Below are 19,321 nucleotides of genomic sequence, written 5' to 3'. Positions count from 1 at the left end.
AAGTATAAAAACTTGCTTGACGTCAACTTTAGGAAAATAAGGAAGCAGCTTTAGAAAATGGAAATAGTGGAGAAATGTGATCTCATTAAATCCTTTAAGGAAATAAGTTTGTAAGTGTCACAAGCTTTTTGTATTGCGTATTATTAAGAACAATAAACTTCTTGATGCACGTATATTTGCAAAAGTTCTTTCATTTTATATACATAAAAAAAAATTCTACCGCTTTTTTGCTAGTTAGTGTAGTTAAAAACCTATTCTGAAAAGAAAAAAAAAGTTTAATAAATTAATATTTGAATATAAGTTGGTTTGTTGGGAACATTTAAAAAATCATTTCCACTTATTTATTTGTATTTAAAAAATTAATATTGTCGAATCTGTTATTGAAGTTACATATATGAACTGCAACAATTATTCATTCTTATTTTGACCTTTTATGTACATATTCAGAGAAATAAAATAAAATCCATGGCATTAAAAATGCTAAAAAATTTCGGGAATTTATATTTTCTGATTTAAATTTTTACTTTATAATATTAAGACATATAATTAAAGTATCGAAATCTAATAACTGATGGAATGTTTTCCATAGAATTTGAATTATTATACGTGAATCAAAAATTAGGCAAAACTGATTCTACATATGCTTCATGTATGGAATATAAAGTTTAAATTGATATATGGATTGCTTTTTACATATTTATAAAACAGGAAAATAAAATGTTCAAGTGACTTTCCATTTTCGAGATTTTCGCCTACTATTACAGCTAAATTAATTTATATATATATATTCAAAACATTTAATATATTGTTAAAAAGTACTTGCCATCAAGCTTGAAATTAGTAATTATAAATACAATTACAGCCTATCAGAATAGTGTCATTAAAATCATTAAAAAGTAAAGATGCCCGTCTTCTCAAAACTAAATATAGATAAATTGTTTTTAGATGGGAGGAATATTATAACTAAATAACAACAAAACTGCCGAATCCACTAAGCATAAAACTTTATAATCTATTATGTATAGGTAATTCTAGTAGACGTTACCCATACCCTACTTATAATTTTATTCAGGTTCCCCATTTTCTGAAAAACTTTTTTAAAAATGCAGTGAGAGTAGAATCTCTAAAACTTTCTCACAAATTCTATAATAAAGCTCGTATCCCTCCGCAACCCCCCCCCCCCCTCGCAATGCATTGGCGATTGATAGCTGCAAAACATAGATCTTGCCGAGAATTTAACATGTTTGTTTCATCTAGCGCGTGAATATGTATTTTGGTCGTCTTTCTTCTGACCGCTTGGGAATCAAAATTTGATATGCATTTATAGCAGTTACAAGATCACATATCGAAATTCAATGATTTAAGTCATTGTGTTTATGGGTTACTACATTTATATGCGTGCGAAAGTACAGACCGTCAGATGGTTTTCTTTTGATAAATTTGGTTCAAAATTTAATAAGAATCTGCATTTAGATGTTATACCTGTGTATTATACTTTCTTTTTCTAGCTCTTTACATTTTGCAATTATCGAATTCGCTTGTATGGGAACAACTGAGAGACATATTTCATTTTACAGAATTTCGTTCGAAACTTGATAGAAATCTACAAATTTAGTCTAAAGACCAGAAACCAAGTTTCATCTGTCTGGTTCAAAGATTTCTTGACTTATCTTGTTCCCAATTCACATAATGCCAAAAATGATTTTTTTTTTGAATTCGGAAAGTTTTGGAACGTAGAGATTCGTCAAAATCTCGACTTCGAATTCTTTAACAATTATAATATTTTCTTTGCAGTTCTTATACGAAAATATAAAAACGCATTCGTTTACATTTATTCCCCAAATATTTCATTTGTAGTTGACAGTGATCCCCCATGATGTGAAATATTCCTTTTTCTATTTATTTATTTATCATCATGAAATTTCCAGGCACAATTATTTTATCATATCTTTCTCCCAACGGCACCGCACAGCGAGAAAGCTGCAGTAATGCAACCATTTTCATATTCTTCCTCCATTTCTACCTTCGGCCAGTTTGGCTCGTCTTCAAATTCGGAGCGGAAGTTGGCGCCCAACTTTTAAACAAAACGTTTCTCCCTCTAGCTGTAACAGGGAATCTAAAACTTTATTTGACACGGGCAAAATAAAACATGCAAACTGCTTTGGAAGGCTGAAAACAGATGCAGACGCTGAAATAACGGATTGTAACATTAATGCTCCCTTTCTTATACTACGGGTAAATGTGCTTTCTGTGGTTCTTGAAGCGAACACATTGTTTTTATAAAGTTAGACGGTGGGTTTTAGTCACTTAAATGTTATGACTGCTACAAAATCGAGTAGTTGAATGAGAATGATACATAGAAAAATGATGAGCTAAACCCTTTTTTTTTCTTTGAAAAAATCTTTTTTTAATTTCTGAAAGTATTTTTTTTTTTTTCAATTTCTTATTTTTATTTCTAATATCTTCATACTCCATGAAGTTTCAGACAATGTAAGAATTTGTAACAATTAGTTAATTTCTTTATAAATTAATAAGATTTATCAACATTTTCGAAATCAATTATAAAAGTTGATCCGTCTTTTTGTCATGCTAAAGTGAAAGTGGTTACAATGCACGATTGAAACAATCGCCATGAGTATTTGAAATAAAATTTAATAAATTAATCGGGTAAATTGATATGATTCAAACCTCAAAATTCTAAGAATTCTTTTCTAATGTTCAGACCTATTTTTCATCGCATAGAAATGCTTATTAACATTTCCTAATAGAAACAATCATATGCGAGTTGAATTCACAATAAAATGAAGCAACCACATGGCAGGAATTTTAACTAATCACAGTGATTGTAGCGTGTTTCATCATCACACAGATTCACTAACTGTAAAGTTCGATTTAACCAACTTATTCAATATATCACAAACTCTATCAATAAAATAAAAGGACTGAGAGCGAAAATACAATACTATAGAATCCTAATGCCGTCTGATAGGACAACGATACCAAAATATGATTCTGTAAAATTTGTAATATCACTCTTTATATTATTAAATTTATTTGATAATTTAAATTTTCCCATAAAAATATGTATATTGCAAACATACAGCGAATAAACTTATGTTATAACTGCTTGTTAAGCCACAGTAATATTCTTTTATATTACTTATTTATCCAAAATCTGCAAATAAAAATTAAGCAGTGCCTCTATTATCTGTCCTTAACTTTTTCTACGGCCACGGGAAGTATGCTTGCTATCAAATTCATCAATCTTTGTATGCAGTTAAGTAGATTTGCATAAGTTCTGACAAATTTTTCAATAAGACAGAAATTTAGATGCTTCAGTTCCTTATCTCACACAAAATGTTGCATCTTGATTTGATATTTACTTATTGATTAACTAAAATAATTAATTAATTAATCAAATTTATCTAATAATATAACTAATCACTTTTCTTAAGCCAATCTCAATCCTAAAATTTTTTTAATATGCCATGACTAGAAAAAAAAAAATGGCCTTTTAAAGGGTTAAAAACCAAACTGTGCCCCCAAAAGGTGATCAAACCTTAGATTTATATTAAAAGTTACGAAAATGCTATTATAATGAGAAATAATTCGTTCATACATAGATCTGACGAAAATGTTTTATAAATTACAAACAAACACCGAATGTGATAGGATAATTTATATAGATAATTAAATGAAATGCATTAGGTGCATTGAACTTGCCACTAGATAGAAAAAAAAAAGTTCTGGTATTAACAGTGCTATTTCATCCAAATAAATTATTCAGTACCAAATTATTAACTTATTGAGTAATTATTGACTTTAAAACTGAGCTTTACTTCGCTATGTTTAGTGTCTTTTTTTGAACTATTTTTTGAAGAAAGTAACTTAACTAAGAAATATATTCTAATAAATACTATTAGAAATGGCAAGAGTTTTGAATTTAATCGAAATAAGTTATTATTCATTACTAAAGCGTGAAGGAAGTTGACGATATTATTTAATATGTGACAAAAAGCTCCAGTCAGTAGAAGCGATTCAGATTCGCAGGGATGTAATTTCTCAAATATTCAAAGATAACAAAAGCACAAAAATAATTTTATTTCTAGGGAATAGATTGTTCATAATTAATGTTTTTTCAATGCAGTTGCAATTATTGTTATTGCATTCTATATCATACAATAAGTATACAAAAATAGAAAGAAATACAAATTTTTAAGACTAATTTTTTTCAGATGAAATTTTATTATTAAGAGGATTTTTTAGAATTAAGCTTGTTTAAATTTTTTTTAATCTCAGCCAGTTACCTCGTTATCACAGAACTAAGCCATATAAACAAGGATTATTATGACTGGCTGTTATGCTCATTAACTATCCAAGTTTTGCTAAGAGGGCAACGGCCAACAAAAGTTCAAGAAAAGAGTGTTGTTAAAAGGCTAGAATTTTTTTTCCATCATTTTTTTTGTTGCTATTTTAAATTTTCAGGGTATTGTAATATTTTGTTAAAATTATCACTATCCACAATGAATTTTCTTGCACTTATTTAAACTAAAAACAAATCCTCTGAATGTGTATTAAAACCCATAATTAATTATTTTTATGAATTTTTCTTAATTTTTGTTTGAATTAAAGGTAAAAGCCCTCTCTAGACAGAAAAGAAAATGCATTCAGATTATTATTAGACACATTTTCCTACTCAAAGATAAATTATCAGATTTTTATTCGTGAAGATAAGCCCTCTTATCCTCGGTCAAACTCTTACGATTTTAAAAATGTTTTTTCTCTTTTATTTAAAAACATATTAGAATTTATTGGTAAAAATTTTTTATCTAACATAAATGCAACTTACCACATTCAAGCAGTGCTCAAAAGAATAGCAAGAATCGTTGACCTCTTTTTCCCTCTAGCAAGCGATTTTAAATATTAAAATAGAGTTATTATTTCACAGAAGTAGTGGCAACAGCTGTGGACTCGAGATGGCAGAGGGGAAAAATGACGGTTGAGTTTTATTCTCTCTTTCGAAGCGAGCCGGTGTGGGTGGAGGTTCCGATGTTTCGTTTGGCAGTTTGCCTTTGTTTTGAACACGTGGTTTTGTCGAAACCGCTTTCCTATGACATTATTAATACACAAAAAATTACAACAAATTTGTTTCTACTAATGTATCGTTGTCATCTAAAGAGATGAATATTTCCAAGGTAACATTTGCCCGAATTTATTCAAGAAAACGTAATTATAACTAGAGAAAAAGGCAACCAGCATTAAAGAATTTCACAACAAAAGAAAAATGTTGGCATAAGTTTGCGTTTCACCTCTTTGCCTGAATTCAGAGTTTTCTGCGGAAAGATGGGATTTTGGAAAGATATAACACTACTTTTGTTCGAAGCTTAACTTGACTAAAATCTGGAAAGTGTCCAAACAGAGTTTACTTACCTAGGGACTTCTTGGCATATGAAAAGAAGTTCTTCAGATGCACTTGATTTAAACGTTCCTCACCCTTTTCTCGTAAGGAGTGCACATATTTGACATTTTATAATTTCATTTCACACAGACCACACATTATGATGCAGATTTTATAGTAACGACTTATCCCCTTTTCTTGCACATGGCAATGATATATGTTGCAATAATAGAAATTTATTAAACGCTGCCTAGTGATATGCATATTACAAGTTTATACTTTTATACGTTTTCCTACACGCAGGATAACTCTTAATATGAGCACATATATTTCTTTAAAAAATTGATTATGACAGCGTTTGATATTTGGATATGATTCTTTGGAATAATGGATTAACGTTAATTTTCAATTTTACTTTGGAATACAAAGGAGGCATTTTCTGTTTAAATATGAACCACTTTATGAAATTTTTTACATACAGGGAATATTAATTTATAAAATTTTATAAAAAAATTATGATTGCTATTAAATAGAGTTCTAATGACTGATTTACACACATTAGGGTTTTGGGGTTTTTTTTAATGAGAAAATAAAAGATGTTTTTATGGGTCTTTTATGCGAATGTATACTACTTCACAATAAGTGTTTAGTTATGATATATAATACATTTTGAGTGAAGGCAGATAAACATTTAAGTCGCATTGAGCGACCCTAAAAACTATTCCTGAACCCAGAATCTTAAAAGTAATGAGACTGCCTTTCAAAAATCTTTCAACAAATTGGTTTATCTCGCTGAGTATAAGAATTTGCGAAAAAAGAAAAATATATTTTAGACAGCCTGAATTCCAATGAGTTTATAGTAGTATAACTAGATATCTTTGAAATACAAAGTGATGTTAAGAAAAGTAAAAAGGTATTTTTTTCAGTTATTTATTTAATTTCTCCGTCGCACTTTTTATACAATTTTTTTAAATATGGGTAATGCATGTTTTCGAAATTTTGAATTTTGAAGCTGCAGCAAGATGAAGAGATTTCAAATGTTTTATTCTCAGAAGAAATAATAATTATTCTCTAAAAAGTGGATTGATTTATATTAATGTTGTTGTATGGTACTATATTAATGTCTGTCAAAACATGTTGCTTTTATCAAAGAATCAAAATACTATAATGAATGACTTCGTATGTGAGAATTTGCTTTAATCCTTTATTTACGAATTATTTTACCATCAATTTTTTTAACCCTTTAAAGGGCCATTTTTTTCTAGTCATATTATATTAAAATACTTTTAGGCTTGAAATTAGAATAAGAAAAGGGATTCATTTAGCCTATTAGATAAATTTAATTTGATTGATTAATTAATTTGGTTAATTAATAATTAAGTAACAAACCAAGACACATCATTGTGTCTGAGATAAAGAACTGAAGCATCTAAATTTCTGACTTACTAAAAAAATTTGTCAGAACTTATGCCAACCTACATAATTTCATACAAATATTGATAAATTTGGTGGGAAGCATACTTCCCACGGCCCTAGAAAGGGTTAAATTTAGTTTTGAACCATTATTTAAGTTTCAGTACAAAATAATCTCAGCAAGCAGAAAAAGACTTTTTAAATCAATTAAAATAATTTAATTAATTTAATTAGTAATAATGATTTTTAATATTAATTTTAGGCTGACATCTACTGCTTTCTATTGGAAATATGTTCATCGTGTTCTTTCAAATACTGCTAGAAAAAATAGTCATATCGTGAAGATATCAGCCGGATTTAAACGGTATTTTAAAGTACCGTCCGTAAAGAAAGGGTTAAATAAAGCATCTTATAATTTATGCTATAACTCTAACTTGCATGAGTATAATATTTGGAGCTGTTCTAATGAAAATAATCTATTAGAAATTTATGACTCCAAATATTTTTTGATTGATTCTTGTTATTTAATTGAGTTACATTTAACTTAAAATGCTAATCATAATAAATACACAAACGAAAAATTTTACTAGATAATAAATAGTTAAAAGCCGTAAAATTGTTTTTCTAAAGAAAAAGTGCAATCCAATAAATAGCAAGTAATTAGATTTTGAATAAGATGAATAATGGTTTTAAACGATAAACTTTAAAAATTAATCACAGTTAGATGGTTTTAGAACTATTAATAATTCAGTGAATTAACCTTTGTCACGGAGATTTCGAATACGCGATAGTATTGTAACAGATTTAAATTCAAACAGAAAAAGAGTTAGGCAATTGCATATTCCCATCTCTGAAAAGCATTTCAAAAAGTTAATACGATATTTTACAGGCCATTAATATCAAGGTTTTCCCTTTACTTTTTTCGCGGAGATCAATTTCTTCTGGCAATCTTCTCGCGTTCAATTATGTATTTGGTTGATTGTGGCTTTTACGTGATCGAAATTCAACGTTGAGGGTACATGCCTTTTTTACACCGCCGAACTTGAACCAGTGTTGCCTGAACTGTGGCCTTTCGCCTGAGAACAATTAATCTATTGTAAAGAGGCCCTCTCATTTCACGCAACATTGCAGTTAATTACTAGACTGCGGGCAGGCCGCGATTCCACTCTGCTGACCACCCCTCGTACTCATTGACCACTCTAAATGATATTTTTGTTCCTCTCGGCGATGATCGGTGTGCATGCATACGTGTATCTCTCCAGCCGCCCACCAGCTTTTAAGTGTGGATTTAACGGCGTAATGAGCCTATGTTGATTGCTCTTCGTGTCGGCAGTTTACCGGCTTCCTGTCTTTCGGAGCAAAAAGTGGAAGAACGAATGCAGGGCACGTTTTGAACAAGGGCGTCTGTCGATGTTGAAAGATACCTGTTTGTTTTTTCGGGCTTCTTTATCAGCCGATATGTTTTGTTTTATGCATGCACTGAGTTATATTGAATTTTTCAAGCAATGTGATGATCTTCGTATGATTAATTTGAGAGTGAATAAGAGCAGATGCATGAAACTGATAAGAAGCGCAATAAAAGTTTATACATAGATTGCATTCTAAAGCATCATTAATAAAATAGTTAATTGCTTTTCAATTGCTATTACAATTTCAAGTTCCATTTAGTCAATTATTGTTAATGATTATATAATTTAACGATGATACTAATAGCAAGATTTTTAAGCATAATATACAAGGGGGCCATAAGTCTTCCTCTGTTTACAAAAAATTATTACAAAAGAATTATTAAATACAACAGGGTTAAATTTTAACTGTAGAATTGTCATGCTTTTAATTTTTTTCAGTCCAACTGATAGCGCAATTGTTGTATAAATATAGATATTACATTCAATTATTATCAATGTGGCGCCAACAACAACAAAAACAAAAAAAGCGGTTCAGTGTGATTTTGGGTTTTATCCATCGTAAATTTTGTTTCATCCAACTATCTTTGGTTTCATCCATGGTAAATCGGCCATTATTATTCAGTGACAATTTTGAGATTACATAAAAGAGAAAATGTTAGCAATGTCAGTTGAAGATATTGATGCATTCGAAGTTCGGATCTTAGATGCCGTGTCTAGTGTGACATCCAAAATGCTGGATAATATGTGGCAAGATTTGGAATACCACCATGATATTCTTCGAGCTAATAAGTATGCTCATATTGGAATTTACTGAGGAGAATAATTTTATTAAAAACTTTATAAACGTCTTTACAATGTATCGAAACAATCATATGCTAAATTATAATACTTTTTTTACATTAAATTTTTGTAATCAGCGAAAGATTTTATAACCACCCTGTATTACTTAAAACAATCAGTCCTCCTCACACTCACACAATGTCTCAAAGATAGAAAAAAAAAGAAATATATACTTAGTAACAACCTATAACAATAAATCCGAAATTTATAAATATAAAAAAGTATTCAACTTTGATTTCTTCAACCAAAGGTGGCACGGTACGAGGAATTTACCTTGCTGTGTTCAGGGTCTTTTTATCCAAAGGAATAATTCGATTGTATTCCAGTAAGTCCAATGATCGAAATTGCTTAAAAATTTATTATATTCATTTTACTTTAATTCTTAAACAAAAAAATATTTAATTGTAATTTTCAATATTTTAGTGCTTGTATCTAAGCAATCAAAAATTCTATAACGTTACATGAAATATATCATTTGAAAAAATATTCATATAGCCATTGAGAAAATCCTAAATTATTCCTTTAGCAGAAGTACCTACATCAGTATTGGCAAGAAAGAAACTGCATGATGATGACTAATATTACAGTAATGCTCCAGATTTAATTCTTTTATCATACTTGAAAACTCCACAATAAAGAATAGTAAGCATTGTACAGTTTGAAAAATGTGATACAGTGTAAAACAATTTTTAAAAGCATTATTATTTTTTATACTGTGAATGTTGTGAATAATTTAAGAATTATCATGTCGTAAGTATATTTTGTACACTATAATAAAATCAATATTAATTTTGAAACATTTCAAAAATTGCAAGGCTTTAATCTAAGAACACAAATTATTTTTTCTTTTGTTTCTAAATAATTTTATTTAGTAGGTAGGCGGGGAAGTATTCAAGACGGAGGTAGACGGAAGAATAATTCAAAGCTAATTTTATTCTAAAGATAATTCTAAAGCAATATAGAACTCGATACCGCTCATAAGATTTGCTTTTATATTGAACAATGAATAATTTAATAGATATGGTCAGTGTCGTGATTTTAAGGACGTTGAGCTCTAATGCACGCATGTTAAAAGACACAAAAATAAAAACCAACAATCAATAATAAAGCTCGGTTTTTGGTTTATATGAACTAAAAATATAAAATAAAAATGATATATTTTGGTAAAGTCATTTCCTCACCAATTTCATACAATAGATTACAATAAAAATCTCATTTGTGCACTAATTAAATTAGGTTAGAGTCTTAATTTTAAAAACATTAATGTTGTAAATACCTTACTTTTAATGGAATCTGCCATTGAAGAGTAGCTTACCTGTAAAAAATAAAATAAAATAAGCACACATACAAAAATAAGTGAAACTGTTTAAAATTCATTTTTATTTGCATTCAATTAAGCTTTTAATTAAATGGTTTTAACTGAAAAACTTATAATGAATAAATGTAATTTGATATATAAATTAACAAGAAATCTTATCTATTAAGAAACATTACAATTTAGATATAGGATAAATTTTAAAAACTCAAATATCCATTTTAATAGTTCTAATTTATATATATTTGAAAGGTATCTGCATTGAAAGATTTTGTGTAACAAAATGTGAAAAAAATCTGAATACTAATAAAAAATTGTAATAAAAATCACAAAAAAAAGTAGTTATAATAATACTTTGATTGCTTAAGTAAAATATTAATGTATCATATAAGCATTTTGTAAGTGACTAATGAGATTTATGAGTATCTTAGTGAGAAATAACGGTTAAGGCATGTTCAGATAAATTATTATTATCAAATTTCAAGAGCTGCAAGTTTGTAAAATTACAACTGGATTAATTTGTTTCAAATACAAATTCTTTCTCATCAAAAAAAATAGCAACATGGTGAAGCTAACAGGATAAATTATTAAAAATATAACCAAAAACTTTAATACCGATATTTAACTTATTATAAAGAATAATAAAGTACAAAAAAAGTACGACAGGTAACAATTAGTGTCTATGAAATTTTTAGGATAAATATTTTAAATGTGCATTTTTGTTTCAAACTCAACAAAGATATATAAATGTTGCTTAAAAGTGTAAAAATCATTATTATTCCGAAAAATTTTATTTCTCGGTTGTTGTATATAAACAGAGTTGTATTTGGTTATAAAGAATATGACAGATAAAAGACAATAACTTCATATAGAAAGTTTGCTAAATGCATTTGAGTAAAAATTCAGTTTTCTTTTCCTCGATAAAAATGCCTATGCATAAAAATATTATTTGAAATTCAATACTTTAAATACAAAATTAAATCAATTTATAAAATAGCTAGCACACTGCAACTTGCATGCATTAAGAATACAGTTAATAATTTCTTGGTAATTTTAGATCTGTTCATTATATGAGATTTAATTTTTAAATAACTAATTTTAGTAAATACCTTTGTGTATAATCATACATTATTAAAGAAAAATTTAATTTTCAAATATTGTATTGTAAAATCTAACTCGTAATATAAATCACATTGTGTAATATGACGTCAAAAACCAAAATATAAAAATGCTTATTCAAATTTTTTTAAAAAAATTGTGTTCTTGGTAGCCCATAGATTCATGACAGTTGATAAAGAATTGTTAAGCTGAGGTAATGGTAAGAGCTAAAAGAAGTAAAATAACAGTTCCGTAAAATTTTATTGTATAAAAAATATTTTGTCAACAACCTATATGCTTTGAAATCTCTCTTCAACTTCAGCTTTTGAATCTTCACAGTTATTCATGAAAAACATGAGTTTTTAGTTAACTTTGGATTTACATCATGGAATTTCGAATAACTACTGAATATGTAATTTATAAAATACTATTTTTATTTCAATATTATAGGAGGAAAATTATCAAATCTAAATAGTATAAATTCTGTTTCAGTACTATTTTCATCAAATAAAAAAAAAAAGAGAAACAAATTAACGAATCAACATGAGCAATTTTCGTCTTGTAAAAGACTTATGCGACCGAGAAGAGCTTCAGTGGCATAAATCAATAAATATTTAGTAATATTGTCTAGCATTTTTTGCTGTTATATATATTTTATAATCTCTATTTATGAAAAGGAAACAAATTATTCGTTTAAGTAATAAAAATAGTGATGTAAATTTTCTCGAAAATAGCTATTTCATAATAGTTAAAAGCTGATAGCTGAATTCCGAGATTTACTACATACAGTTTTCTATATGATACATTATTCTTGAGGTAAACAGTTTGCTAAGGAGTAAGAAAAGTGATATTCAAAGACTTTTATAAGATTACGATCGCATGTTTAGTAAAGCACTACTTGACTGAATCATATCGACGAAATCCAACTTTCAATTTATAAATATCCTGCTCGCTGCATAAAAAAAATTCTAATACAACATTCTTTCGATATTAATTAAGTTATTATAACAGTTTTCATTTTGCGAAAAGAGCTTTATTTCAAGATGTGAATTTATTTTCAATAAAATTACTATATTCCTTTGATTGCATAGTGAGAATTTGTAAACAATACGATTAGAATTAGAATCGTTAAAGAATTAAATTAGATATTTAAAACACAGAATGCTTAATTGAAAATTTTACAGAAATTTTCTTCTAAATTCAAGATGAATTTTAAAGCAATAAAATTCTACAGCAATCCTTTTATTAACAATTGTTTTAAAAATTTTGAGATGGAAAATTAAAAACAAGGAGTGGTCGATATAATAAACTTCAATAACCCTGAAAATTAAGTTGATATAATTAAAAAAGTAATTATATTGCTACGTAGGAACAAATTTCGGGACGGAACAAGGACAAAAGAAATTTGCATTTCGAAATTGATTCCAAATTCACATTAATATTGCAAATTGCCTATATACTTACACATCTATAAATAAATTTGCATCTATTCTTCAGTTTCGTATACATCGAAACACCACCGTGAACTAAAATAAGACCAATCATTTTCATGTTTCAAACAATCCTATTTATCACAGCTGCATCAAAATGAAGCTGTGTGTACAGATAATATTCTCAATCAATGTTCCTGGCATAATTAAAATCAGCCACACTCTTATTATCCTATTTGAACTACGATTACTCTGATAATCAGATCCTCCTTGCTTAATTAACATGATTATCAACAACTGTTTAATTAGTATAATATATTGACTTTTAACTGGCATTTGATGAACTAGTTGATGTACATAACTTTGACTGCGCGATTGTTTTAATCTAATCAGTAATGAATAACGAAGTTAATTATTCTGGTTTCCACATTTTTAAAAGATTAATATACGGATGACAGAACTAATGTAGTAAAAAAAGCTAGAAAAAAAATTAAGAATCCTACTTGAGTCATTAGGATTATCATTAGGCAAATTCAATTTTCGATGAAAGATGTTGCGTAGAATCATTTCACCTTAATACTATAAACAAATTTATCAATTCCTATCTTATTAAACAGTTCTTATTAATAACGCCTATTCACTGTCAGATGTAATGAATACGAGCAATAGACGAGACTTTAGTCTATTCAATTTATAAGGATTCTATACAGCGTATAATTATCGTTCCTATTCGCAATCAATACAGAATAAGGCTTATAGATATAATTTATTTTTATACCTACAAATTCTCCCCAATGTTTTCATGCGTGCGCGCACGTGTGTGTGTGTAAGTAAGCAAACATATTTTAGCAGTTGGGTGGCTAAAAAGAAAAAACTTTTGGCATTTTAACTTCGATTTGTATAATCAGGACATAATTTTCATACAAAGAATAAGCGAATTCTTAATAAGCAGTCTAATTCGCGATACAAAAGCAAAAGCAGCATACATTTTCCTTTCAGTGATTTTAATTTGAGATTTTAATAAGTATTTGTTTGACGTCTGTCAATTTAGGAAAGGGTATCTTAAATATCTTTAAAAGAATGTTGTAAGCATTAGTGAGTTGTATCCCTTCACTCAGAGCGTGAGAACATGCTGAATTCAGCAGTTTTATAGAGCGCGTGTTAGAAATAATTAAATAAAAAGTGAAAATTGGATCAAGAAATAAGAGAACATTTTAGAATGAAGTTAATATAGGCTAAATTAGGATAAAAATTAGGAAATTAATTAGGATTTAAATTAGACTAAGTTATATCATTGCATCATATACACACACACACACACACACACACACGGCAAAAAAAAGCACACACACACAAAAAAAACGTTATAAAGACAATTGTATTAAAATGAATTTACATTTTCTGCATTTATACGTTTTCAGAATTTTCCATTCATGATTTTTATTTTTTTATTTTCTTATAAAATGATCTTTTCTATAAAGGAAATACTTTTTTTCTTATGATAGACCATTTATTCAAGAAACAACAATTTACATATTTAAAAAAAATGTGTTGGTAGAATAGTTTCTTTGATGTTCAAAATTGTATGAAGATTAATAATAGACTTTCACACCTCGTTCAATGAATTTTTATTTGTGAAGTGTATCAATTCTGATTATTTCATCAAGACTTCAATTATATAAGTCAAATCTTTATTAGCTACCAAAAATTAATTGAAGCAGGAACAAAAATAATTCTAAAAGCATGAGGGCAGAGAATTTAGAGATTATTAGCTTTTTGAAAGGAAGCTAAATTCGGAAACTTTATCATCGATTCATTAAGCAAAGATACTGCGAGTTGCTCAAACGATGCATTTTACAACTTTAACAATTTTCTCTTTTAAATGCAACGATTTCTGACTGCTCAATAACTCTTTAATGAGGTTTGTTTGAGGCAGGGAAATTAAAGCACTCTGAATCCCCAGACATTACCGACCGCTTCGAAAAGATCCTCGCATCGTGGTTTCTGACTCCCCTCATTCTATATAAAAAAAAAATGTCACGCAGCGGACCAAACTAATTCACGCTCTTCAGTAAAATGTCCGATGCATCCTGCTTTTCATTAAGTTGAGGATGAATTCATGCCTTCTCCACATCAAAGCTCGGGAGCCAGTCAACCGTTCCTGCGGCCGCTACTGCAGCGAGTTCCCGTTGGGATTCGGGCAGAGAGAACCGTGCGAAGTGTAAGGTTTCCCCTTCTACTATTGCCGCTTTCACTGTGAATGTGTTTTCTCATCACTGCACAGAAGCTCCACCAACGATCGTCGGACGCGATTAGTTCTCCAGGGATTAACTACTCCTGGGAAAAGAGGAAACAACCAAGCAGCCTCGATAGGCTAAGAAAGTATTCATGATGTAAGTAGAAATAGTTTTGGATAAACTAAATGCTGAAAAATATCACAAACAAGTATAGTTCTCATTTGGTGAATACATATGCTTCCAAAGTTGCAAAACTTAATAAAAATGTTTGTACTAAACACAAAGTTTTGAACCCTTTGAAATTTGGGAAGTGCAGACTAACTTTTCATATTTGTTTTAGATTGTGCCTTACATTCAGAAAGTTTTGGGATTTTAATTAATCAATATCAAAACATTCTTTGCCATACTTGCATATATATATATATATATATATATATATATATATATATATATATATATAATAAAATATCTCTAAATTAAACGCAATTTCTTCATCGTCTTACATCTAATACATTCATATTCTGAGTATGAGTCAATTTTTTCGAAAGAAAATTTGCATTTAGAATTTTCTCCATTAATCATAACATGGCAATCTACTTTCAAATCGGAAATTTATGTTTAAGGAAATTCCAAATAAACATACAAAGGGGGGGAAATACATGTTCTACTATTATTATTTTTTTTTTTTTGTCTTTTATGATTGGGTTATGTGATAAACGTTGAAACTCTGAAAGATGCTGATGAAAGAAAAATACTTATAGAATGTCATTTTATATTCAATAATTATTTATTTATTAATTTTTTTTTGTTGTCTCAATCTGCTCTTTCAAGTTTTTGAGCCTCTCCTTTGGCGATCCATGTCCTATATAGAGATTCATATTTGTTGTTATGAATATCTCACAAAATTCATGACTGATTAGAGATATGATTGCTAAATCAATTCTAGAAAATGTGAAGAATCATTAAGTATAAATATAATGTGATTAATTCTGTTGGCAAGTGTAAGTTGAAATGATTATTTCGATTTTTGAAAAAACTTGAAAAGCCTTGTATCAGATATATTTTTTACTGCAGACTATTTAATATTTCTTTTTTTTTTTTTTTGCTATTTACACAACTATTTAAAATATCAAACATAAAAACAGACTAAATTTCTTCGATTATAATAAATAATTAGTTGATTAATTTGTAACTGCACCAGAGTTAACCCAATTGAGTCCATCATTCGTTGTATCCCTTTTCTCAAAGGATTAAGAATCTATAATCTCCATACCAAAATTTCGCACAGAAAACATTATTATTTAAGAATTCAAGAATTTTTTTTAATTTATGTAAATATATAAAATCAAGTTCGAAATGAAATAAAGTTTAGAACTCTAAGGAATAAAGATAAGTTAAATGGCTCTCCAATTGATCAGGTGAAAGTTGGTATATACAGACAAAATATGTAATCTATATATATATATACCCCTGGATGATGAGTAAAAGTAATATAATAAATAAAAATAATAATTAGTAAATAAAGCCCATTAGGATAGATGAAATTAGGAATTTATATAACAATCACATAGCGTTTTACTTCGAGCTTAAACATTTCTTTTTTAAAAAATAACATTAAAACTCGATTGTGATAAGCGACCGAATGGAGTAAAATTTATTACTGGTCTGAGCGTTTTGAAATTTCTGTTGTAAACATAAAATTTATTGCTTTGAAATTTTATTATGTCTTGATAGGAGATAAAAAATTATTATCCAATTAAATTATAAAAAACTATTACTAGAATCTCAATAAAATTTGATGGAGGAAGTTTGTAAACTGGTTTCTGCTTTTAGTGATAGGCCCAGATGAACATAATTATTATGATTTTTAATCACAAGTCTTATATTATATTTGAATTATTTCATTCAATTTAACTTCTTAATTTTGAAAAATAATTTTATGTATTAATAAAACAAATTTTTCAGGGCTGAGATTTTTTTTTGAAGCAATTTACTGCGTGGCTAAGACAATTCATTTACTGAATCAGTAGTCAGATAATTATAATTTTTGAAGACCCTATAGAAGCATAAAGTTATTTAAAAGTAGCTCAGATTATTTTATTATTAGAATTATGATATTAGCATTTTTATATGCTAATCTTTATAGATTGACTTACTATCTGTGAACTGCTATACGTATGATGAAAAAAATCGCTCAAAACAATCCATAAAGGAGACTGATGAATTTAGAGAATCCAAATTTGGCATGCATTTACTTCTTGGGTTATAAGCACGTATTAAAATGAGACTTGCGACATTTTAATTAGATTTTTAATGAAAAATCAATATAAATTTTGCATGTTTCTCTATAATTTCAGAGCATATTATGAAACAAAGTCAATTTTCATAAACTTTAAAATTCAATATAAAATAAATAAATACATTTTATTGAGTTATATCAGGATTATTTCCGTACAACTTTCACTCTAATTTTAAAATAAATTTTAAAAAAATTTGAAATGCATTTTATAAATATTTTTCAATGTTTTGGTTCCTGGATTTATACAAGCATGTTGCAAATATATTAAATGTAATTTTATTGTGTGGCTCGAGTATAATTACGAGTAAATTTTTTTTAGATAAAGAATCTAAAACATTTTATACGATTGTTTGGACAAAAAATTCACATTTCATTTAAATTATTACTATAAAAGAAATAAATATATCACCATAATTTTGAATCATGAGGCATTGAATTTAATAAAACGAAAAAAATAATTTCACAAAAAGAAAGAGAAACGATACAAAAACTATAACAAATATCATTGATTAAAGATATAACTGTCAATTCCAAATAGTTTGTAATAAATGCATTGAAAATCATTTTAATTTCTTTTACATTCAAATACTTGGACATAAAAAGTTTAAGCATGAATTACGTAATGGTCATGGAATTAAAACTAAATATATTTTGATATTATTTTCCCACCTTTTGATTTTGTAATAAAATTTATTATCCCTTTTCAAAACAGAATATTTTTTAACTCAATAGTCAATAAATAAACGAAATCAATAAACAATCATGAAAGAAAACAAACTTACGTATCAATTAAACAAATCTTATGAATTGCAAATCGTTATTTAACGGCAAAGATAGAAAGAAAAGGTGGGAAAGAAAAAGAATATTTTGTTAATGGTCCATTCAGAAGTTAATCAAGAAAAGAATTCGGTACTTCATCAGGAGGTCAGGATCATATTGATGGTTTCGAAACCTGCACGTTGTCCGAAAGGTGTGAAGGAACAAGAAATAGAAAAGGATGGGAGGAGGGGGGGGGGGAGCGAGGAAAGCAAAGGAGATTTTTGCACAATGCATTATAACTATTAACTTTACCTAGATAATTGACTTTATTAAACATCATTCCACTGTTTGAGCGTTAAATAGAAGAATAGGGTATCTTTAGTAGTCCAAGGTAATCTAGAGCTATTGAGATTACATTTGTGAATCAAAAGTAAGAAAAGTTATCATGTTTTCCAACGCGAGAAGTCTCTGTTAAAGCGTTATTAGAATTGTTTTTAACTGTCACGCATATTTAAAGAATGTCTCAAAATTAAGATTTTTTTAAAGTCTGATTTCATGTTTTTGTTGACATTTCAAATTATTTTAATTTTTCTAAATTAAATTGAAGTGATATTCTCTTCGATTATAAAATACCAAATGTGTATATAGATCTAAATAAATCACTAGCTTAAATTTGAAATCATTTTTTCTGAAATGGATAATCTATCTAGTCATGGCTGTTGTCTTTCATCCTTTATTCACAAAAAGCATTTGTACATACGGAGCAATGTTTTTCTAATATAAAAACTTTCAAAACTAAAAATGTTTTCTCTAAAACTGAAGATAATTTTTTTCTCATTGAAATATTACATTTATTAATTGTGTTTACAGTTTATAACGTGTTAGATATATTCCGAATGAAATTGGTCCATTAATTTAAGAATATTTTATGTCCAATAAAGAGGTAGAACTTTGGTTATTTGTAGAATGAAAAATTTAATTCGAATGCTTTTTTTAAAATTATATATGTTTAAAGATAGTAGAACACATGCCGTGTTGGTTTTCGAGTTCGCTGAAATTCAAACTATTGCATAATAAAAACTTGAAATATGTGGATTAAGGATAAATTCTCTAAATACAAAAA

At 28.0% G+C, this 19,321-nt stretch overlaps 1 protein-coding gene across 3 annotated transcripts in view; it reads right to left on the bottom strand.

Annotated features, from left to right (window-relative positions):
• The window catches only part of LOC129971598 (transcription factor Sox-6-like), a 726,789-nt gene that overhangs the window by 205,130 nt on the left and 502,338 nt on the right, over positions 1 to 19,321 (bottom strand). Inside the window, exon 1 of one of the 3 annotated variants that reach the window (XM_056085521.1) lies at positions 10,342 to 10,358. The exons of 1 other annotated variant lie outside the window; for it this stretch is intronic. Coding sequence is in view for 1 of the 2 variants with exons in the window: in XM_056085518.1 (XP_055941493.1) it covers positions 4,850 to 4,854 (5 nt within the window). In the remaining variant the exon portion in view is untranslated. Of the gene's footprint in view, positions 1 to 4,849; positions 4,977 to 10,341; positions 10,359 to 19,321 lie in introns of those variants that run through there. One more of the 3 variants, XM_056085518.1, reaches the window with a different exon arrangement.

This window comes from Argiope bruennichi, chromosome 6, assembly GCF_947563725.1.
Source record: "Argiope bruennichi chromosome 6, qqArgBrue1.1, whole genome shotgun sequence".
Lineage (NCBI taxonomy): Eukaryota > Metazoa > Arthropoda > Arachnida > Araneae > Araneidae > Argiope > Argiope bruennichi.
The sequence above is the reverse complement of the archived record's forward strand: the minus strand, read 5'-3'. Positions and strand labels throughout refer to the sequence as shown.